Below are 23,160 nucleotides of genomic sequence, written 5' to 3'. Positions count from 1 at the left end.
GTTATTTTAAGCCACTAAGACTTGGAATTTGTTACAGCATCTAGGCTACAGAAACACAGATTCAAAAGGAGAAAACAAGGCCAGGCGCGGTGGCTGACGCCTGTAATCCCAGCATTTTGGGAGACCAAGGCAGGTGGATCACTTGAGGTCAGGAGTTCCAGACCAGCCTGGCCAACATGGTGAAACCCCATCTCTACTAAAAATACAAAAATTAGCCAGGCGTGGTGGCAGGTGCCTGTAATCCCAGCTACTTGGGAGGCTGAGGCAGGAGAATCGCTTGAACCTGGGAGGTGGAGGTTGCAGTGAGCCAAGATTGTGCCACTGCACTCCAGCCTGGGCGACAGAGCAAGACTCTGTCTCAACAACAACAACAACACCAAAAAGAAAAAAAAAGGAGAGAGAAAAGATAGACCCCTATGTCTCAGTGGGAAGAGTGTCAGAAGTCACATTCAAGAGCATGTGGAATGGAAGATACTGTTGCAGCCAGCTTTGAAAAATACAATCTGCCACACTCTACCAGTAATAGGTGGGAAATTATAGCTTGATATTTGTGGGTCTCAGTCTCATCTGTCAAATGAGAGGATTGAGTATAAGGATCACTAATATTCTGGACACCAAAGTTCCTGGTCCTATGAGTGAAAGGGAGATGTAGTAATGCCATGAGAATTCCTAATAAATCATGGCTGATTTTCTATTCCTTGATACTCACTGTCATTTATATACTGCTCCGAATGAGATGGATATGGGATGCCTGAACCAGAAAAGCTCAACAAAGAAAGCTGATGAATTCCCAAGAAGACAAGCCTCGAAATATGGGTTGCTTTGTTTTTGCAAAATTTCCCGGCTACCTGACTTCAAGTTTATATTTTACAAAACCACACCACAGTGACTAAAGCACTTTAACAAATCATTTCATCAATTCCTCCTTGTTTAAGTATCAAAATGTTACTAAGAAGATGCTTGTGTCTGTTATTCCAGCAATCTGAGTCCTGTACAGGAGCACACCATCACACCATCATTCATAATTTTTTTTTTTTTTTAGCAACGCACCTACTATAATCCATAATGTTTTGTTTGTTTGTTTGTTTGTTTGTTTGTTTTGCTTTTGCTTTTGGGTCTTGACCTCCAGCAACTCATTTTTTGTGATACTGGTTCTCAAGATATAACTAAAACATAATTAAAGATCAAGAATAGGTATCTTTCTGTTTTCTGGGACATCCACAAACTATGTAGCGTACAGTTTGCTATTAAGGATTTTATGCTAAAGAGAAACAAAATAGGAGGACTGTCTGTTGAACAAACCCACATGCCAGTGCTGAAGGCATAAGAAAGAATTTAAAAGAAAGTAGATCAGAGTTCATGGTAGTTTTCCTAATTTCCCTGTAACTCAGGAAGCCACGAAATGTGTCTGTTTTGTCTTCATTAGCTTCATGACTGGGTGCTATAGACAAAAGAGATATGTCCTTGCTAATTAACTTTGAGTTAACTTTGAGATATTCAGCCATTTGGTGGTTTCAGTTTGGCATCTATTGGCTGCCATAGATGATGCTTCTTAGTTGAAAGGGTTACTGGAAAAAGTTGTAGAAGTGGAGGACAGAGATGCTCTTTCCCTTCTAAGGCTGCCTAATTAGTTAAAGAAGCTAGATGCCACTAATAAGGAACTATGTGTACACATTTTTATTAAGATGCTAGTGAACCTGAACTGTGGAGGAAATCAAAGGGGGGAAATAAATGGGTTAAGGACAGTTTTCCAGCAAAGAGTATATGAGAAGACTAACCATCTCAAGTGTGGCTGCTCTATTTAAAACTCCTGTACTTTTGCACAAAATGCACAAGGAATTAAATTTACCTAAATCTGTACAAAATGTGCCCTTTTTCTAGTATTCCCCTCTTGTAAATGGGATCTTTATCTGAAGTCGAAACCTGGTGTTTGTTAGCTGGGTAGCCTTAGGTAAATTACTTAACCTCTCTACACTTCTTTCCTCAAATGCTAAAAGAAAGTTGGTGGTGGCGGTGATGGGGGTGGGGCGATGTGTGTTGATAACTGTAGTATATAAACCATAAGGAGTTCTTCTGGGGAATTAAATGAGATAATGAAACATGAATATGACTAACAATGGTCAGGAATCCGAAGTATGTTGATTTTCCTTATAAGTATATGGTTGAAGAAAATATGCAAATATTCATGTAATTACAATTATTCACATAATTGTTCATTTAATTATCACTAGCATGTGGAAACCCATCAGCATTTATTTTCATAAATGCCACTAGCCATGTATTTTGTGATCTGTAAATTGGTTTCACGTACACTCCAGTGTTTGATCCTCACGTTAAGTCACAAGAGTCTTCAGTGGGTAACTGGTGGGTACAGTTAACATGGGGCAGAGCAGGGACTTAGGCTCCAGGTCACTATTGTGCCAGGGTCCTTTCCCCTGTGACTGTTGGCTCTTAACAGAGTGGAGTTTCTGTTGTCTCAGTGGTGAGTTAAGGACATTTTGCTGTTGAGTGTGAAAGCTATGTACCACTGGATCAAAGTTTTTTATGAGTGCAACTTGGAGACATATCCCAATAGAAAAGATTTAGCACATGGAAACCTAGATGAAGTTATGCATCCCCCAAGCACTTTCACATTTACATCAAAAATTATCTGCATAAATGTCGGGATTTTCACAGATCCCCTAAAATCCATCCAGGGTTTCTTAATGAAGCCAAGTGGCAGGCCTAAGAATCTCTAACATAAAAAGATTAACATTTAATTTAAATACAACAAACAAAGCCAACAATCACTTTTATTTACCCCTTGAGAATCTTAGTCCCTTAATCACCTGGTTTTTGTCCCCATTTTTTCTATCTGAATTTCGTCTAAAACTGGGGAAATAAACTGGATCATCCAAACTCCTTAGGTTCTAGCTGTAGAACTAGTCATGTGACAGAGTGCCGCAGCACATTTGGAGGCATGTTTACCTGTCATCTGTAGTTGACATCCTAACTTGTTGGAGGTGAACAAGAAACAAAACTCAGATTTTCAGAATAAAAATCAGAATTCTGAGGGAAAAGCTTCAACAGCTAGCCAGCCATCCCTTTATGCTGAATAAAGGAAACTCTGTTGTGTTTTCTTTGTGTTTGACTGGCTTGCAGGAAGGCTGGAGCCCTTGAGGTTGTTCTGCAATGATTCACTAACCCACCAGGCACTAACTATCTGAAGCGGCCTCTGGCAAACTCACACCTCCTCCAGGCCGTATAAATCTCACTTTGCTACTATCGCATAAGCTTGCAGGTACCACCGCTGGGCTTGGCAAGTGGAAACAGCCCATCACACAAACTCAGACATTGGGGGAGCACGCTCTTTTTCCTAACTGATCAGAAAAGCCATCCTCTGCCACCTGGAAAGCCTGTCTTAAGATGGAAATGGTAGTGGAGGCGGCAGCTAGCTAGGAAAGCAAGCTTAACAAATACTATCCAAATTTAATTTTCTGCCACTATCATCGGGGCTCCTGTACCCTGTTGCCCCGGCGTCCCCTTAGGCTTCACGGAGAGAACGTCAGGGAGCAGGGACAAAATTGTCCCAGGAGCCGCTCTGCCGCTGCCAGGGCGTTAAGACCTCCTGTCCCTTTCGTTTTAAAAATTTCATTCATTCATCCCGGAGATGGTCCATTGTTTCCAAGTTCTGGTAGGCGAGAACGCTTAGCGTCTCAGGAACCTCTCGTGCGGATGGATGCAAATTCCGCGCGGGTGGCTCGCCCAGGTTGCCCGGGCGCTCGCTGTTTATTCAAGTGTGGATCAGGTTAGCCACCAGGGGCACAAATCCTGCAAAACGAGTCTGAGAGTGGGGCGAGCTGTTGCAGGCAGGGAGGTGCAGCAGCCGAACTAAAAATAACGAGGGCAAGAGAAAGGCGGGAGTGCCGAGATCGCGCGGTGAAGGTGGCGTGGCGGTGGGCAGAGCGCGGGACCCAGCTGTGGGGCGCGGTCAGGGTGACCCTCCACCCACCCTTCGCTGACGTGCGTGGAGGCTTACTAGGGCGTCGCCTCAGGGACCCGAGAGGAGTGCCCAAGGGGAAGGCGCAGTAGCCGCTCCCCCCACCACCAGCCACTGGATACAGCCTAGTTCTCACACCCCACTGCTCTCCTCCGGTGGCCATGGGGTATCAGCGGAGCACGCGGACGTTTCTTTACGTTAGCGGACATCGGGGAAGTACAGTCTGCCCCTGATCAGGGAGGGAATGCGGATAAGGAGCTGGAAAGTTGTCCTGCTTAGCTGGCTCGGGGAGGGGTGGGGAGGTACTGGGGCTGGTGAGCCTCGTGTCCCCAGCATGTTGGCGCAGCTGCAGTCTAGAAAGACAAGGCGGGACTCCGAACTTCCCCGCGTGCACACCTTGTTCTTCTGCCTGGAGGAGGTGAGCGGAGTGTCCATCTGGGCTGCTCCTCAAGAGCAGGACTCCCTCCTTCAACCCTTCACCTCATACTTTACTTGCAGCCCAGGCTGTCAACACCTGTCTTGATTTCTCTGACTCCTTGAAACTGAGTTTGCACAATCTCTGAGCCTGGCCCTGTGGGTGCAAGATTCTGAAAAGGGCCAAAGTCCGGCCACATGCACTGAGCTCCATCTCTCTGCATCAAGGCTGGGATTCAGCTGTGGTGAGGGACCAATACAGTCACTTGGGAGTCCCATTTTCTCTATCACAATCCTTTCCCCAGCCCATCTCCTAAGCCCAGGGCTCCCAGAATTTGGGGGTGGAGCCCATATCTTTCTCTTAAACTGTTTTCTGTTTTGGATGAAGTTTTACCTTCCTGCATTTCTATCCTAAGAAATGCATATCTGATGACCTTGCCATTTCGCCCCAGAGATTGATGGTTTGCCGTGCCAGTCTGAGCTTCTTAGCAAGAGAAGCCAAGGAAGGAAAGAGCTGAGCACAAGTCTCAGATGCCTCCAGGAGCTTCTGTTCTGGTCCAGTGCTTACCAGCCCTCCCAAGAGTTTAAGGAGCGTGCCAGGATTGTGTCAGACATCTTGCCTTTTACTATGGGTTGTACTGGTCCCCAGAGGCCAGGCCTTGGTTGGTACAACTGTTCTTTCTTCTGTGGCCCCAGAGTGGATTTCCTGAAGCCACAGTTCAGTTTCTCAGGTGCTGTGGCCACCAGAGGACCAAAAATTAGGCTCCCCCTGGTTTTGCCCTGCCTAACCATTTGGCTCCAAACATTGTGTGTTGCTAGTGGGCTTCAACTAATGGTCAAAGAAAATAACTTTTAAAAAATCATTTCAAAAGCATAGTTTCTATAAGTATTTAATTCAAAAATATGTAACACAGAAAGTGCACAAATATCAAGTATACAACTTGATGAATTTTTACAAAGTGAACATCAGCAAGCATCTTTGAGTTGTGTATTACATCTGTACTTAATCCCTGAGAGGATTATAAATACTATGCAATTATTCTTGAACAGAACATTAATGAAAAAGGCTCTCCACCAAAGGGCTGTGAAATATGTGAACTATTAGTAAAAACATCCAAGTATTACTTATACAATAATAATTCCTTGGATCACATATCCCTTTGGACAGGTTTCCTTGAGAAAGACTAGAAAGCTTTTAGCATGAATCGAGGGTAGAATATCAGCTGGTATTCCGCAATTGGCGTCTGATTGAGAAAACACAATAACCATTTGGTACAGTCAGGTGTCCATGTAGCACTCTGCCTCTGCTTCCAAGTGTCACTCATCCTATAGACACTACGTTCTTGTTCAGGTTACACTGTTCCCACACACTGGGGTCAGAAAAAGAGAAGGAGAAGGATGTATGAGCACAAAACAAAGAAATGTCAAGGTTTAATCTTTTTTATATCCTCTAAAATAATTTATTTTCAACGAGCATCCCTGTTGTAGAATTAAATGAGTGCAGTCGACTATTTTTTAGGAGAGGAAGCTGAGAATAGTCAAAACCCAAATATCTGTCATTGCATGCCAATCCCATCCTGATCATTCCTTAGAAAAGACTTTTCATATCCATGCCCTGTCTGCCATCCACGTTAAACATGTTATGACATAAAAACAGTCTTTTCATCTGTCTGATATCACTGGGGGTTCATTTAGAAGTCTCTGTCCATTTTGGATTTTTGTTTGTTTGTTTGTTTGTTGTTGTTGTTGTTTTTGAGACAGAGTCTCATTCTGTCGCCCAGGCTGGAGTGCAGTGGCGTGATCTCAGCTCACTGCAAGCTCCGCCTCCTGGGTTAACGCCATTCTCCTGCCTCAGCCTTCTGAGTAGCTGGGACTACAGGCGCCCGCCACCATGCCCGGCTAATTTTGTACATTTTTAGTAAAGATGGGTTTTCACCATGTTAGCCAGGATGGTCTCGATCTCCTGACCTCGGTATCCGCCTGCCTTGGCCTCCCAAAGTGCTGGGATTACAGGTGTGAGCCACCGCGCCTGGCTTGGATGTTAATATTGAAGGGTTTTTATAGAAAGGACCATATTCCAGAAAGTATCAAGGCAGCAATTTAAAACATAGGGAACTGAAATAGTATTGGATTTTCTTTTTGTCATGAGAAAATATCAGCATCCAGTATTATTTACTTTGAGTGAGGCATATCAAAGGTTGGCAACAATATTAAATGTTTAGAGAAGGAACAACTTGTGCAATTGGGTTAAAAGTTCATCTTTAGACCAGAAAAAAGAAAATGAGTTTATGTTTTAGCTTGAGGGACAGGAAAAAAATTCTTAGAAGTTAGAGGTGTTAGGAATCCGCAAAATCAGATGGAAAATGCTTTTTGGACATGTCATTCAGTCTCAGCCTATTAGTAAAAACTAATTGCTCAGAGTAGGTATGATTTTGACAGTGAGTAGTTATCTTGGCACAGCTATGTTCATGGGTCAGATCTATATAGACAAAGCATAATGAGTGGACATTGGAGATTAAGCAATTTGACTGTGATTTTAACTACCAGGATATATTGTCTTTGTATTCCGGAGCCTGAGAAAGACCTGTGAGGACCCTGTTCAAGCTCCACATTTTACAATGAGGAAACTTGGACCCAGCAGAGATAATGAGCTCCTTTCTCAAGATCATAACCTTTTTCTCAGGAAAGGTCACATAAAAGTCTTGCCCTAAGGCGGGCTTATATAGTAACGTCAGGAAGAAACAAACTTCTAGGTCTTGATTTTGTTTTGTTATCTAAGAACTTGGGAAGATATCCTGAAATTCCTGGTAATAGCATGCTGCCAGGATAGAGCAGCAGCTGGTGCCTTGGCCTGGGGAAAGCTTCCAGGATAAGCCTCGGGGATCCATCCACAATACCCCTCACTTGCCCAGGGAGAGGAGACAGACTGACATGGTTTGGACTTGGGGTCCACCACTTTCTAGCTTTGTGACCTTGAGCAACTTACATAACGTCTCTAAACTTCAGATTCTCATCTGTAGGACAGGGATTTTATAAGGGTTGTTGTAAGGGCTAGAGATATATAGGGCAAATATATAAGATATGATAAATATTAATAAGACGAAAACTAAATTTCTAGTCAATTTCAGAGACCACTTCCAATTCCAATTCCAATTCGAATTCCAATTCCAATTGATCTATCTTACTGCTTCTCAAAACTTAGCAGTGATTCTGGGAATTCCTTCCGTAGCTTCACCAGACACCTAATTGGCAAAGAAGGTTTGAAGATCTGATGTGGTTCTTAATTGGGGATGGGGAATTAAGGGCTACTGTATCTATAGGATTATCTTTTCACTTGCATAGACCTATTTGGTGTGTTCAGGGCATAGTGATACTATAATTGCCATATTTAACAGTTTATAAAGCTCAAGCCAAGCATATTCTTTGCCTGTTTAATGATGTCTTGGTATCAGCCTTTTAATGGTACTTATTTGCATAGAAAATGGAAACAAAATAACTTTTAAAACAGTAGCTCTCAAGCTTTAGTGTGCTCAGAATGACCAGAGAACCTTGTGAAATATACAGATTTCTGGGTCCAGATCTGGGGCAGGACCAGGAAGTCTGCATTTCATCTGCACCCCCACCCTACTCTGAGGCTTATAGTCCTGAGAACATGCTTTGAAAAAGGCTGTCCCAAGGGCTCGCAGACAGGCTATTGACCAGCTACTCTTTCTTGATGTTCTCCAGGAAAAACCCAACAAAGGAATGCCGTTCATTGAGTAGTAGCAGCATAGGAGCAACAGTTGCTCCTGAATTATGGTGGGTTTCCCCTCTTCATCAATGTGCTTTAAGGGTACAGTTTCATTTGGTCTATCTACCATGTTCTATAAAAACATGAAAATTCACAGGTAAGTTTGAGATACGGAAAATAACTAAACTGATTCTTCTCACGAACTCTGATCACTAGGCTGTGGTTGATTTAGCTCTCTAACCAACAAGTAATTTGTTCTTTGGCATGAGTAAGGGGGGAAAAAGGAGGAGTGGGTAAAAGCAGTTGATAACAGATGGCTTGCACCCATCTAAAATGTGGGGAGAGAAATAAAGCTGTCCCAAGAGAACTAAAGCTGAGTTCTCTCATCATATATCTGAAGATTCATATCAGGGGTCTAAACATGGTATGTCAGGTAGCTTAATTGGAAACTCCTGGACTGTGAGTGTCACAGACTCATGGATGGGCCAATCAGTGGCCACTTTAGTGTCTGGGCTGCAGCAAAATGAGACAATAGCTGTCATTCAAAAACCTTTGGAATTAAAAAAAAACCCCGAAATGACATTGGTGCTTTAAAATAAAATAAAGTCCTGCCTTTAAGTACAGCATATCACTGTTGTTTCTGAGTTTAAATATTAAGAACCACATTTCGTTAATGATTAAAACAACAGTGATTGATTTAGGGGTTCAGTGAGCATTTAATCTGTCCTGACTTCAGGTACCATGCTAAAGGAGCACAATGCCTGATGCTGCAGGAGGAACATTAGGTAACTATTTAATGGAGTTTTAATTTTCTGTTATTATTTTTAATAATTAATTGTGATTTTGACTATTTGGAAGCTACAGGTATATTTTGTCCTCCTTTTGGGGTGGTGTTATTGCCCTGCCCTGTTTTAATCAGTGGTTCTTAGAGAAAGTGAACTCAGGAGTGACTTAAAATGAAGGAAGACGGACTTTGGCTAAAATTACAATTAAATAATCAAATCATTTTCAAATATAAAGGGAGCATGCAGATGATCTGGCCCAATCCTTTCATTCTGCAGATGAGAAAACTGAGACTCATAGGAATGAAAAGACTTGCCCAAAGCCATACAGCTTGCTTCTGTTGTTTGGTGCATTAGGCCAAAAGACCTAGGCCTAATAGATGGAAAAGATGGCAGGATGTCTTGGCCTTGCTCTGACAGTTGCTTCTCTGATCTCAGATATTTCCCACCCTTTGTAATCTGTGTTCCACACAGGAAGTAGTTCTTGTTTTTTAAATATCGAAGGTGTATAAACGTAAAGTTTTTATAGATGCGCCACCCAGGGCCAATATCTGTTTAAGTAAAGACCTAAATGCTTTGCAGAGACAGTAAAGTGTCATGTCTGTCCCAGGGAAAGAAATCCAGGACAGGAAATGCTCAGTCTTTCATCACTCCTCTGGCTACCTGGAGCTCAGGCTATGAGCCTCAACCCCTCCCTGAAGCATTAGCTCTGGAGCAGAGGCTGTGATTTACTTCAGAGATCTGGGCAAGTCCCTTTAACCTGGTAGTCCTTCCTTTCCTTGTTTGTAAAGCAGAGAGATGAGGCTGATAGCTCCCTCACAGCTCCATCAGAGGCAGTGTGTGAAATTAGTTCCTGTTTGGGAAGGTTTAAAAGCCACCACATTCCACCTCCCTGCTAATATGATTACTAAAATGTTTTTATATGAAAGAGCCAATTCCTCATCTCCCCTCTTCCTTTAAAAACAGACCAAGGGGCATCTTTTCTTGTCTCCCTGTGGCCTAAAAGGTTACTGCTTCTGTGGTTATCTCCTTGGAAAGACAGAGTGTCAGGACTCTTAGGTACACCAAAAATGAACAAAAAAAATCAACAACAACCGTAACACCAACAAAAATAACTGCTGTGTCGGTTCTTAAGACGGCTTCTGAGCTAGAAACAGATTTTTCTAACTGTAAAAAACGTGGCCCCAGCCTGTCTGCAGGCCACCTCTGTCTTTAGGCCTTGGGGGGAGGAGGGAAGTGAGCTCATTTACTGGGGTCTACCTCAGGGTCATCACCAAGGTGTTCTACAAAACGCACTTTAAGAATGTTTTGGAAGGAAATTCACCTTTTAACAGCCCAAGAGGTATCTCTCTCTGGCACACAGTTCTGCACACAGCCTGTTTCTCAACGTTTGGAAATCTTTTAACAGTTTATGGAAGGCCACCTTTTAAACCGATCCAACAGCTCCTTTCTCCATAACCTGATTTTAGAGGTGTTTCATTATCTCTAATTACTCAGGGTAAATGGTGATTACTCAGTGTTTTAATCATCAGTTTGGGCAGCAGTTACACTAAACTCAGGGAAGCCCAGACTCCCATGGGTATTTTTGGAAGGTACGGCGACTAGTCGGTGCATGCTTTCTAGTACCTCCGCACGTGGTCCCAGGTGAGCCCCAGCCGCTTCCCAGAGCTGGAGGCAGCGGCGTCCCAGCTCCGACGGCAGCTGCGGACTCGGGCGCTGCCTGGGCTTCCGGGACCCGGGCCTGCTAGGCGAGGTCGGGCGGCTGGAGGGGAGGATGTGGGCGGGGCTCCCATCCACAGAAAGGGAGGCGAGCGAGGGAGGAGGGAAGAAGGGAGGGGCCGCCGGGGAAGAGGAGGAGGAAGGAAAGAAAGAAAGCGAGGGAGGGAAAGAGGAGGAAGGAAGATGCGAGAAGGCAGAGGAGGAGGGAGGGAGGGAAGGAGCGCGGAGCCCGGCCCGGAAGCTAGGTGAGTGTGGCATCCGAGCTGAGGGACGCGAGCCTGAGACGCCGCTGCTGCTCCGGCTGAGTATCTAGCCTGTCTCCCCGATGGGATTCCCGTCCAAGCTATCTCGAGCCTGCAGCGCCCCAGTCCCCGGCCCTCGCCCAGGTTCACTGCAACCGTTCAGAGGTCCCCAGGAGCTGCTGCTGGCGAGCCCGCTACTGCAGGGACCTATGGTGAGCAAGGCTACCTGGTGAGGGGAGACAGGCAGAGGGGGTCTAGGAGCCTCCTTGGGGGGAAGAAGCTGGTCACAGGCTGTGACCGAGGCAAAAGGTGGCCTAATTATTTTCCAATAGTGGTGCTGGAGGTGGGGATGCTGGCGCTGAAAGACCTTTAAATATCGGCTACTGCCCCTGCCCAGGCCTTCTCTGTCCGGCAGTCCCTGGGAGATTCTCACCTTTGGGAAGTGCGGGGCAGGAGAGCAGAAACAAGAGAAGCCCTTGGTAGGGGGTTGTTGGGAAAAACTGTGGGGTCTTGGGCTGAACTTGTTGCCCACGGGCTGGAGGTTGCGATCCCCGGACGGAAAGCGCGGGGGGAGGAAGGAGAGAACCGGCTCTGAGGTCCGGAGAGAGTGAGGGGGCAGAGCGACGGCGAGATGGGGAGAGAACACCTAGCTGGAGCAGGTTCTGCAGTAGAGAGCGCAGTCCTGCTGGCCTCTGGAGAGTGCGCGCCGCTCCGGAGGCTGCGTCGAGGGGAGTGTCACCCAATCTGGCCCCCAGCTGGCGGGGCGCCCTGAGAGCTTGCGAACTGCAGTTGCAGGACGCGCCTTCTTCACGAGCTATTTTCGTTGGCTTGCGGAACCCAAGGAGCCTCGCCTCTATCATTTCACGGTGTAGGGTCCCTAGAGACGACAGCCAAGATCCCAGGGGCTCCCAGGACGCTTGTTCCTGCGGTGTCGTGTCCTATGGGGAGTTCCTGGCGGGACGAAAGGCGGACGCGCGGCTCTTCCTGGCCCTCCAGGCCCGGAACCGACGGGAAAGGTTCCCGTGATTCCCGAGTCCCTGCAGGCTTCTTCCAGCGGGAGTTGGTCCGGGGACCTCAGACGCCTTCTAAGCACTGCTTTGGAGGTTGGTTTCCAAGGATCGCGGTTTGTGAGTTGAAGGCTTTGTGAGAGGTTAAACCCCCAAAAGATACATATTTGGTAAACTGAGGCTACCTGTAAACACATTTCGGCATTAGGAGAAGATTCGGGTAGGGAAGTGAAGGACAACCACCCCGAGTTACATTCCTTTCCCCCAATAAAAAGCTCTGGGGATGAAAGTTCTTTTGGCTTTTATCTTTTCGATTTAAAAATTTGAGAAGAAAAATGTGACTAGAGATGAATCCTGGTGAATCCGAAATTGAAACACAACTCCCCCTTCCCCTTCCTATCCTCTCGGTTTTAGAACCGCGCTCTCCCGCCCCAGGAGATTCCTTGGGGCCGAGGGTTTTCCGGGGAACCCGGGCGCCCGCCCCTTCTACTGTCCCTTTCCCCCGCGGGCACAGCTTGCCTCCGTCTGCTTTCTCTACTTCTGGACCTCTCCTCGCCGGGCTTTTTAAAGGGCTTCTGCGTCTCAAAACAAAACAAAAAAACCCTTTGCTCTTCCCAACCCTTTCGCAGCCCGCCCCAGCGGTGGCGCGGGACCAGCAAAGGCGAAAGCCGCGCGGCTCTTGCCGGGCGCGGACGGTCGCGCAGGGGCGCCCGCGGCCTCCGCACCCGGACCTGAGGTGTTGGTCGACTCCGGGCATCCACGGTCGGGAGGGAGGGCTGAGCTGCTCGATCCTTTACTTTTCTTCCTCAAAGTCTACCTGCCAATGCCCCTAAGAAGAAAACCAAGTATGTGCGTGGAGAGTGGGGCGGCAGGCAACCCGAGTTCTTGAGCTCCGGAGCTACCCAAAGCAGCAACTGGGAACAGCCTCAGGAAAGGGAGGTCGGGTGGAGTGGGCTTTGGGGCAGGAGTCATGGGGCCCGGGCCCCGGGGACGACCTGGCGCGCCCGGCCCTGCTGAACGCAGAGTTGCGCCTAGTCGGGTTTTCGAAGAGGCCCTTGCGCTGAGCGACCCACGCGCGCGGCAGCATCTTCGATTAGTCAGGACATCCCAGTAACTGCTTGAGCTGTAGGTAGGTAAAATTCTTGAAGGAGTATTTGCTGCGTGCGACTCTGCTGCTGGTGCAACGGAGGAAGGGGGTGGGGGAAGGAAGTGGCGGGGGAAGGAGTGTGGTGGTGGTTTTAAAAATAAGGGAAGCCGAGGCGAGAGAGACGCAGACGCAGAGGTCGAGCGCAGGCCGAAAGCTGTTCACCGTTTTCTCGACTCCGGGGAACATGGTGGGATTTCCTTTCTGCGCCGGGTCGGGAGTTGTAAAACCTCGGCCACATTAAGATCTGAAAACTGTGATGCGTCCTTTCTGCAGCGACGCCTCTTTCTGAATCTGCCCGGAGCTGCGAGCCCCGGCGTCTGTCCCTCAGCCTGGCATGGCTTCTTCGGGGGTCTGCTTTGCATGGGGAGAGGGGCCACGCAGCCGCGGACTAGGTTTGGGGATTCTCGGTAATGGACCCGGAGCAATGACTAACAGCCGCTCCCTCTCACTTTCCCACAGCGATCACCCTCTAACACCCTCCCTCCCATTCCCGGCCCCGCGCGTGACAAGGTCGGCTGCTTTCAGCCGGGAGCTAGATCGGTGGCCCGGCTCTTCGGAGCCTTAGCAGGCGTTCGCCAAGGGGTGACTGGCTGTCATTGGGAGCAATATTTGGCCTTGAGGAGACCCTGGGGAGGAAGTGGCGGGGATCTCGTGTTTGCTTGTGTGTGTGTGTGTGTGTGGGTGTGTGTGTATACGCGCGTGGGCAGGGTCCCTCTGCGTTTTCCTTTTTAAGTGCCTCTCGGTGGTGAGGCTTTGGGCGGGTGAGACTTTCCCGACCTCGCTCCCGGCCCCTCTTAAGCCGGGTTCGAGCTGGGAGACGCAGCCCCTTCAGTGCGCCCCAAATCCTCTGGCTTCAGGTGGCCTGGCGCGGGGGCCCAGCACGACGCACCGCGCCGAGAACCGGGTTCTCCGTGCGCTGCGCCAGTAGCCCTGGGAGCGCGGCGGCCGCGGGGCACCGGCCGAGGGCTCTGCCGAGCGCCGCCGGGAGCTCCTCCCGGACCGCTGAGGCTCGGGCGGCGGGCGCGGAGGTTGGCCTCGCCTGGAGGGGCGGGCCCGCGAGGGGCGGGGGGCTGTGGAGGAGGGGAGGGCGCGCAGGCCCTTTCGCCGCCTGCCGCGGGAGGGGCCTCGGCGCTCACGTGACTCCGAGGGGCTGGAAGAAAAACAGAGCCTGTCTGCGCTGGAGTCTCATTATATTCAAATATTCCTTTTAGGAGCCATTCCGTAGTGCCATCCCGAGCAACGCACTGCTGCAGCTTCCCTGAGCCTTTCCAGCAAGTTTGTTCAAGATTGGCTGTCAAGAATCATGGACTGTTATTATATGCCTTGTTTTCTGTCAGTGAGTAGACACCTCTTCCTTCCCCCTCCCCGGAATTCACTCTGCCCTCACCACCCCTGCTCTCCGGCTGTCCCTTCCGTCGGACCTCCTTTGCAATATCCACACTCTGCTCCCTGGCAGCACTGTCGCTCCCTTCTTGGCCCGGCAGCCGGGGCGCTCGAAGCGTACGGGTTCCTTTTAAAGTGCTGCTAGCGCGCACTCGCCCTCTCAGCGTTGCAAGAAAGGGGAGCGCGAGGGAGCTAAAGAGATGAAAGCCCGGGGTTGTACCTTGAGGGCTAACCACTCCCTTCCCCTACCCAACTTGTCTGGGAGAGCCCCCAGTGTCTCCGTGGCGCGTTCCCACTCTCTTGTCAAAACTCACAGAGGTCTCTCCGGAACCGTCTCTCACCCCTTCCCTGGGGGTGAGCGGGCACGATCAGGCACTTTTGGCTGAATATTTCAAACTCATCGGCCACAATAAAATAAGCCCTCAAGCCACCCGGTTAGCTCCCAGACCACCTTCTCGGCTTCTGGACCCTGTCGCCCTCTGTCTTCGCCCAGCCCCTGCCTCTCACTTTCCCTCCCTCTGGCTCTGAACCAACTGGAAGTTGTGAAAGTTGGGCTCTGAGGGTGGAGGAAAAGGGAGAGAAGCTGAAGGTCTAAAGTGGAGAGCAATGCCATTTTAATTCTCCCTCCCCCACCCCTTTTCACCCCCTCAATGTTAACTGTTTATCCTTCAAGAAGCCACGCTGAGATCATGGCCCAGATAGCAGTTAGGACAAAAAAAGATTAACAGGATGGAGGCTATCTGATTTGGGGTTATTTGACTGTAAACAAGTTAGACCAAGTAATTACTGGGCAATTCTTACTTTCAGGCCGTGCATGGCTGCAGCTGGTGGGTGGGGGGGTGGTGTGAGGGAGAAGACACAAACTTGATCTTTCTGACCTGCTTTCCATCTTGCCCCTCCATTTCTAGCCCTAAATGCATATGCAGACACATCTCTATTTCTCCCTATTTATTGGTGTTTATTTATTCTCTAACCTTCCACTCCCCTCCCCCTCCCCAGAGACACCATGATTCCTGGTAACCGAATGCTGATGGTCGTTTTATTATGCCAAGTCCTGCTAGGAGGCGCGAGCCATGCTAGTTTGATACCTGAGACGGGGAAGAAAAAAGTCGCCGAGATTCAGGGCCACGCGGGAGGACGCCGCTCAGGGCAGAGCCATGAGCTCCTGCGGGACTTCGAGGCGACACTTCTGCAGATGTTTGGGCTGCGCCGCCGCCCGCAGCCTAGCAAGAGTGCCGTCATTCCGGACTACATGCGGGATCTTTACCGGCTTCAGTCTGGGGAGGAGGAGGAAGAGCAGACCCACAGCACTGGTCTTGAGTATCCTGAGCGCCCGGCCAGCCGGGCCAACACCGTGAGGAGCTTCCACCACGAAGGTCAGTCTCTTCCCCCAGTCTGCGTGGGGGAGGGCTGGTGGGACTGGCTAGAGGGGCAGTGAAAGCCCTGGGGAAGAAGAGTTCGGGTTACATCAAAGCCCCAGTCCAGGAGGCTGAGGAACAGAGCTGCTTACCTCCAAGAATTTGCAGAGCTGCCGCCGAACTTATTTTTTGGAGACAGAGGGGGAGGTGTTCAGGGGAAGGGGAATGACAGCACTCAGACGTGGGCTAGCCCCAGCGGTGTGTTTTTGCTATATCAAAGCCTTTTCTGCTAGGTTTTCTGCCCGTTTTTTTCAAAGCACCTACTGAATTTAATATTACAGCTGTGTGTTTGTCGGGTTTATTCAATAGGGGCCTTGTAATCCGATCTGAATGTTTCCTAGCGGATGTTTCTTTTCCAAAGTAAATCTGAGTTATTAATCCACCAGCATCATTACTGTGTTGGAATTTATTTTCCCCTCTGTAACATGATCAACAAGGCATGCTCTGTGTTTCCAAGATCGCTGGGGAAATGTTTAGTAACATACTCAATAGTGGAAGAGGGAGAGGGTGGTTGTGTGCATGTTTCCTCCTGCCTGTGCTCTGTTGGCCCCTCTTTTTCTTTACAACCACTTGTAAAGAAAACTGTGGACACAAAGCCAAGGTGGGGGGTTTAAAAGAGGAGTCTGATTGTGGTGCCATAGAGGAGTTGACACATAGAAATTATTAGACATATCAAGGAGGCTGGAGATAGTTTCTGTCTTTGGTGCTTGAGAAATGCTAGCTACATTTTGCTGGTTTGTTAGCTGCCCCACTTATCTGCTCCTTCAAATTAAGGGGTATGCTTACTTTCCCCCAGTAGGTTTCCCCTGCATAAGCAGAATTCACCATTCATTGCCCAACCCTGAGCTATCTCTTGACTCTTCCATCTTTGAAAAAAGTTCATATGCTTTTTCTTTTCCCCTTCCTTCCTAACTGTGCCTAGAACATCTGGAGAACATCCCAGGGACCAGTGAAAACTCTGCTTTTCGTTTCCTCTTTAACCTCAGCAGCATCCCTGAGAACGAGGTGATCTCCTCTGCAGAGCTTCGGCTCTTCCGGGAGCAGGTGGACCAGGGCCCTGATTGGGAAAGGGGCTTCCACCGTATAAACATTTATGAGGTTATGAAGCCCCCAGCAGAAGTGGTGCCTGGGCACCTCATCACACGACTACTGGACACGAGACTGGTCCACCACAATGTGACACGGTGGGAAACTTTTGATGTGAGCCCTGCGGTCCTTCGCTGGACCCGGGAGAAGCAGCCAAACTATGGGCTAGCCATTGAGGTGACTCACCTCCATCAGACTCGGACCCACCAGGGCCAGCATGTCAGGATTAGCCGATCGTTACCTCAAGGGAGTGGGAATTGGGCCCAGCTCCGGCCCCTCCTGGTCACCTTTGGCCATGATGGCCGGGGCCATGCCTTGACCCGACGCCGGAGGGCCAAGCGTAGCCCTAAGCATCACCCACAGCGGGCCAGGAAGAAGAATAAGAACTGCCGGCGCCACTCGCTCTATGTGGACTTCAGCGATGTGGGCTGGAATGACTGGATTGTGGCCCCACCAGGCTACCAGGCCTTCTACTGCCATGGGGACTGCCCCTTTCCACTGGCTGACCACCTCAACTCAACCAACCATGCCATTGTGCAGACCCTGGTCAATTCTGTCAATTCCAGTATCCCCAAAGCCTGTTGTGTGCCCACTGAACTGAGTGCCATCTCCATGCTGTACCTGGATGAGTATGATAAGGTGGTACTGAAAAATTATCAGGAGATGGTAGTAGAGGGATGTGGGTGCCGCTGAGATCAGGCAGTCCTTGAGGATAGACAGATATACACACCACACACACACACCACACACACACGTTCCCATCCACTCACCCACACACTACACAGACTGCTTCCTTATAGCTGGACTTTTATTTAAAAAAAAAAAAAAAAAAAAAAAGGAAAAAAACCCCTAACATTCACCTTGACCTTATTTATGACTTTACGTGCAAATGTTTTGACCATATTGATCATATATTTTGACAAAATATATTTATAACTACGTATTAAAAGAAAAAAATAAAATGAGTCATTATTTTAAAGGTAAATCATGATATTTTTTTTCTCCTTAATCCTTTCTCTTTTCCTTCGGGCTCATCTCTTTTGAATGAGGCTTTTTTCTGTTCAGGTGAGTTGGAGGCTGGATGGAAGTCAAAAGGTGGTACCTGGAGGTGGTTAAGTTGTAGGGACAGGAAGTAAACTGTTGGCAGAGAGAGATGGTAATTGCCAGCATGAATTGTTTTCTATTTCTATTTAATCTTAACAAGGACGCAGTATCCTCTCCCATCTGGATGACACATGCCTTGGAGAAACACTGGGATGAAAGGAGTGTAGGTCAGATTAAAGACTTCATTTCAGGCCCCTTGTACATCTTCTGTTTCACTCACCTGTTGAGGTGTATCACAGCTGAGTGTGATGAGGTCTCAACTCTAGGAAAAATGATACCCACCTCTGCTTTCATGATACCTCAGGGTATCTCCAGTTATTACAGGTACCAATGTGATATTTCCAAATCAAAACTAATTTGTACACTAACATCATAATGTGTGTGTGAAGGCATGTTTTTAAACTTATTTTTTTTTTCTCCAGGTAGGACTCTTTTATTTTTTCTTTTGTCTTTTTTTTTTTTTTGAAACAAGGTCTTTCTTTGTTGCCCCAGGCTGGTCTTGAACTCCTGGGCTCAAAGCAATCTTCTCATTTCGGCCTCTTTGGGATTACAGGCATGCACTGCTATTTTGTCTTTTTTTTTTTTTTTTGGAACAAATAATGTACCCTACCTTCAAAAAGTTTGATGACTACTGTTTTAATATGCCACTTGATAGAATTTCCCATTGTTTCTTGACTTTTTCCCTTGTCCTCTTTTCCCAATGTGAAGGCCTTCATCAAGTTTAGGATCCCAACAGATTGGGCTGGGTGAGGGTTGACAATGGGGTCAGATACTAAAGGGTCAGAATTTCTAAGCAGGCACTGTGAAGGTGTCCCACTATTATACAGAAATCTCGAGTCAAATGTCAACTCTCCTTTTCGCTCTGTACTGCCTCCCTCACACCCTCTTCCCTGGCGTTGGGCAGAAAGAGGTAGATCTGATGTTCTGTGCTAGGGTTTCTTAAAGGAAAAAGCTCAATTTTTGGACAAAGTTAAAAAAAAGGAGGATGCTAATGTACCCTCAGTTAAGGGCTCCCAGCAGGCAGATAAATGCCTTTCTGGAATGACGGGTGTAGGGATTAAGAGGAGCAGAGGAGAGGCCTTTGTTTTTTCTTACTTGCCACCAACAACTAAATTAAGCCTTGAATCTTGGTCTGTGCTGGCTCATTTCATATGTGTGCTGAGAAAATTCACACATATGAAGTGAGCCAGCACAGACCAAGATCCCTTTGGATCCCTTTGGGGCAGAAACATTTAGTGTCTTTGTATGTTCTCTGTGGGGAAGGCTGATAGCGCATTTCTCCATCATGAAGGTGTAGATATGAGTGGTAGTATTGCTGTTGCTGGTGGTGTGTGCACCCAAAGAATGTGTGTGGTGCACACTCCTGGCGTTTGCATTTTTCTAGGTGGGGTGTGCACCCTTGCATTCTTGTACACACTTTCTTACATATGCTCCTGGGAGTGGAGTGGGTGAAGCAGGATTCATTTTTGTTTTTAATTACTGAAGTCCTACACTCCTCCAAAAGGAGCAGCTTAGTGGAAACCAATAAAAATTGAAGCAGGGTGGTTGCCAAAACCCCAGCTCCCCGGAGAGCGCAGGTGGAGAGAAGAGATCAGAGCCCCAGGCAAAGGCAGCAAGACTACACAGTTCCTCCAAAACTCCCCGCAAAAAGGGATCCTTCGCCCACCCCTCCAACCCCCCCAGGTCGCTGCCCCTTTGATTAATGGTATGGAGCTCAAATATATCATTTAGGGAAGCCCCTTATAGATTCCCCTCAGGCAGCCTCATTTTGTTTTGCCCAATTTCTAGCAACTTTCTGAAACGTCGATGTCATTGAAAAGGAACCAGTAGATCTCCAGTACTTGAACAAATTATCCTAGGGCCAGTACTGAGCCCTGTGACTGTCCAGTTCTAGCAACCAACCCCTTCCTCCATCCTCCCCCCTCCTACTGGCTTATTTTCAGGAATGGATAATGTTGTTTATTTGTTCAGCCAAATATTTGGTCTGGGGAATTTACCGTGAAATTCTGTGAATTGCATATACCTAGTTAACAAAATAGTCCTAATGCCACAAATGTTAGCATGGAAAACAAAGAGCTATGGCCAGCGTTAACTCTTTAAATTCTGTTTGAAAGCTTAGTCCTGAGACCCGGGGAGATTAAAAAAAATAATTAAAAAAAATTGGATGTGTGTGGAGATTTAGGTTTCGGCATTTACTATTTTTGCCTAATATTCAGTTCAGTACCTGACGGAAGTCGTAGGGTGATTCTCGGCGTTGCTTTTGGATCAAGCCTACCATTTCGCCCCATTCATGTTTTGTTTTGTTTTGTTTTTTTCTCCAGAGTAATGTTCCCATTACTGAAAGAAAGATGGGGAGGGAAGCTCGCCCTTGAGGAGTTCGGCAAAGTCGTAACCACATCAGAGAAGCTGCTTGGTCGATCCCTACCCAACCCTTAAACTGGAACCGGCTTCCTAGGAGCTTAAAAAAAAAAAAAAAGGTGGGGGGGTGTGGAGTGGGACGCATCAAACATTCCCCTGCTTTCGTTGCATAATTCGCCCAGAACCTGCCAGGTGACCAGCTGACTTTGTTTTCTGTCTTGACCGTGCTTCGTTCCACACCCCCCTCGCCGCCGGGCAGCGCCACACTGAGAGGGCTCGGCGCGTCCGCGGCGCTGGCAGACCCCAATAGTCACCCGGCCTTGGACTGGCGTCAAGATCCAGCCCCGCCGACCCCGCCTCCCGCCCGCTCTGGAGCTCCCGGGCCCGGCGGCGGCGGGGGCACCAGGGGGCGTCCTCCCTGCGGGGGACCAGGGGGACCGTGCACCTGGCGACGGCCCGCGGGAGCCGCGCGGCAGGCGGCCACCCCTCCCCATCCCCGCGGACCGCGGACTGCGGGTCCCCCAGCCCGGGCCCGAGAGCCGGCCCGCTCATCCGCCCTCGGGGACCCAGGCCTCAGGTGAAGCTCTGCAGACACAGACGGATCTGATTAGCGCTCGCTGGTCCTTGGGGCGGTCGCTCGGCAGATTTCATGCGAAATGGGGTCAAAAGGCCGCGCAGAAGCGTGGAGTCTGCAGGGGAAGGCTCCCCGGGGTGGAGGGGCTTAAGAGGGGTCGAGACCTTTAGGAGTTTTCTGTAGGGGGCAGAGAGCGGGAATTAGGGAGCGAGGCTCTCCTGCCTCCAAGCTCACAGTGGGCCTGCATATGGGGGTGACTCAATGGGAGCGGGGACGTGGGCGAGTGGGAAACAGGCCTGCTGGGTGAGGGTCAGACCTGCAGACTGGCCCTGAAGGCTGGGCCGCTGTCTTGGGCCCCTTGGGGACACGGAGAGCCCTGGGTCCCAGCTGAACTGCAGCCAGGGCCCCGCTCCCCAACAGTCGGGGGACGGAGGTGAACGGGAGAGGCCACGGGTGTGCAAGAGTGGAGCTGGACGATTGCTTTCAGAAATGAGATGCCAAGCCCATGATACATAATGGCAGCACCTCAGCTGACCTCCGCAGGACCTCTGGTCCGGGGACTCACCGTGCCCGCCCCCACTCCCTCTCCAAAGGTGAGCCAGGACCATAAAGCTTATCCCAGGCCCAGGTCTCCGAACTATTTGTCATCAAAGATACTTTTGCTTCAACACAAAACCTATTTTACAAACTATTCACATACTCTCTTTTGAAAAGGAAAAGAATAATGCAAATGCAACGTTGGTGACCTTACATTACCTGGGAATCAGAAGGTTATTAGTATTCCCTAGGGGAATTTAGGATAACTGGTGGACTGCCAAATTAGAATTGATGCAAAGTTATTCAGGCTTACCTTGTGATACAAACTAGCACAATTCTGAAAACTATAACTGGAAATTAAATTCAGAGTGGTTAGAAATGTGGTCTGGGTGGGATTGCAAGGATCTCATTTCCCTATGCATTTAGCACCTAATGGCAGAATAAATAAACAGAACTGCAATGCTCACCAGTGGAGAAAAGTGGCTGATTTTAGGAAAAATGTCAAATTGCTCTAATGTTAAAAAAAAAAACACACAGAAATTATTTTGAAAAAGGAGTCAAAAGTTCAAGGTGTGCAACTTTGAGTCAATTCTAGAAAAAAAATCTAAAATTTTTTTTCAGCTTGGAAGCCATTTGAAATTACCATTCATGAGTCACTTTATTTAAAGCATTAACTGCAGCAAGTTCCAGTTGTTTCTGCTTTCGCTCGCTCTTCAAAATATTCTTTATAAACTAAGTGAAAATATAAAAGTTATAGTATGCTGTTCAGAACAAACAATTCAGAAAATACTATGGGATTCCAAAATGTTTACCTCAAAAATGTGAAATTTGAGGAAAAGAAGACAAGATGGAAGAATAATTTGCTGCGTTGTGTTACTAATGAGAATTTCTGAAGTCCAGCTTTCAGTCAGTTTTGCCACATTTTCTAAAGAAAAGATCTCATTGATCTCTTTTAACTTTTTATAGCTTGATTTCTAGCAAAAATATTTTTAAATGACTACAAAGTTCCCTACCCCAAATCCTGGAGCCTGGTAGCCTGGTGCAAGTAGATTCTAGTTTTGCAAAATTTCATTACTGTTACTTTAGCAATATGTTTTTTCCAGTTTTATTAACTGAAGCCCTCATCAGCAGATAATTCTCTAAACAGTCTAAAGCACACTGATTGAGATTTTAATTGGCTAGACTCAATAGTTTAGTCCTGTAATTATTTCTCTCTCCCTAAGGTACCAGCAAGTGATTCCATCCTGCATATAGTTGTCCATGATTGGGTTAAGAAAATGCACAACTGTGCTCAACTCAAGCTTCATGCTGATTTAATCTTTTAATCCTTGTCATTTGGTTTTCAAAGCAGTTTGTTTCTGAGGTAGGACCTAGGCAAAGAGGCCAAAGATATGGACCTTATCAGAGAGAAAGAGATGAGGGGTGGTATGGTTAAGGCTATACCCAATGTTCCCTGAATTCATTTATAATTCAAATGTAGAAAAATGTGTATCTTTTGAGAACTGATACACCTTCTTTGATTGGTCAGTAAAAGCTACATAACCCAAAGTCTTAACTTAGCTCCAGAAAGCTCAGACCCAAGCATTTAATGTCCAATTGCAATGTTTCCTTCCAGCTGGATATACACAACTTTTTCCTTCTATTGTTTCTAAAATGTAGTAAAATGACATTCAGATTCCT

General features: G+C 47.8%; 2 protein-coding genes across 10 annotated transcripts; one reads left to right on the top strand and one right to left on the bottom strand.

Annotated features, from left to right (window-relative positions):
* Nucleotides 1-5,267: 5,267 nt before the first annotated feature.
* Nucleotides 5,268-12,462, bottom strand: LOC129393814 (uncharacterized). Its single transcript, XM_055097600.2, has 2 exons — nt 11,300-12,462; nt 5,268-5,763 (listed from the first exon to the last, which is right to left on the bottom strand). The coding sequence occupies exons 1-2, from the start codon at nt 11,724-11,726 to the stop codon at nt 5,741-5,743; spliced, it is 450 nt and encodes a 149-aa protein (XP_054953575.1). The 5' UTR covers nt 11,727-12,462; the 3' UTR covers nt 5,268-5,740.
* Nucleotides 10,705-17,892, top strand: BMP4 (bone morphogenetic protein 4). 9 transcript variants are annotated; one of them, XM_008957057.5, is made up of 4 exons: nt 10,705-10,869; nt 14,232-14,356; nt 15,403-15,779; nt 16,744-17,892. In XM_008957057.5, exons 3-4 carry the CDS (start codon nt 15,410-15,412, stop codon nt 17,598-17,600), a joined length of 1,227 nt encoding a protein of 408 aa, XP_008955305.2. In that variant the 5' UTR covers nt 10,705-10,869; nt 14,232-14,356; nt 15,403-15,409; the 3' UTR covers nt 17,601-17,892. The 9 variants fall into 9 exon arrangements, with proteins under 9 accessions (XP_008955305.2, XP_008955304.2, XP_024781305.2 ...); XM_008957056.6 differs by having other exon boundaries at nt 10,733-11,078; XM_024925537.4 differs by having other exon boundaries at nt 10,789-10,869; nt 15,456-15,779.
* Nucleotides 17,893-23,160: the final 5,268 nt, after the last annotated feature.

The sequence above is a fragment of the Pan paniscus genome, chromosome 15, assembly GCF_029289425.2.
Source record: "Pan paniscus chromosome 15, NHGRI_mPanPan1-v2.0_pri, whole genome shotgun sequence".
Taxonomy (NCBI): Eukaryota; Metazoa; Chordata; class Mammalia; order Primates; family Hominidae; genus Pan; species Pan paniscus.
The sequence above is the reverse complement of the archived record's forward strand: the minus strand, read 5'-3'. Positions and strand labels throughout refer to the sequence as shown.

Coding starts and splice junctions, on each gene's coding strand:
- BMP4 (XM_024925537.4), top strand. CDS start 10,808: ATGCGAGAAGGCAGAGGAGGAGGGAGGGAGGGAAGGAGCGCGGAGCCC. Junction 10,870..14,231: donor GAGCCCGGCCCGGAAGCTAG/GTGAGTGTGGCA, acceptor TATTCCTTTTAG/GAGCCATTCCGTAGTGCCAT. Junction 15,780..16,743: donor GAGGAGCTTCCACCACGAAG/GTCAGTCTCTTC, acceptor AACTGTGCCTAG/AACATCTGGAGAACATCCCA.
- LOC129393814 (XM_055097600.2), bottom strand. CDS start 11,726: ATGATAGAGGCGAGGCTCCTTGGGTTCCGCAAGCCAACGAAAATAGCT. Junction 5,764..11,299: donor CTGCCCCGCACTTCCCAAAG/GTGAGAATCTCC, acceptor TTCTGACCCCAG/TGTGTGGGAACAGTGTAACC.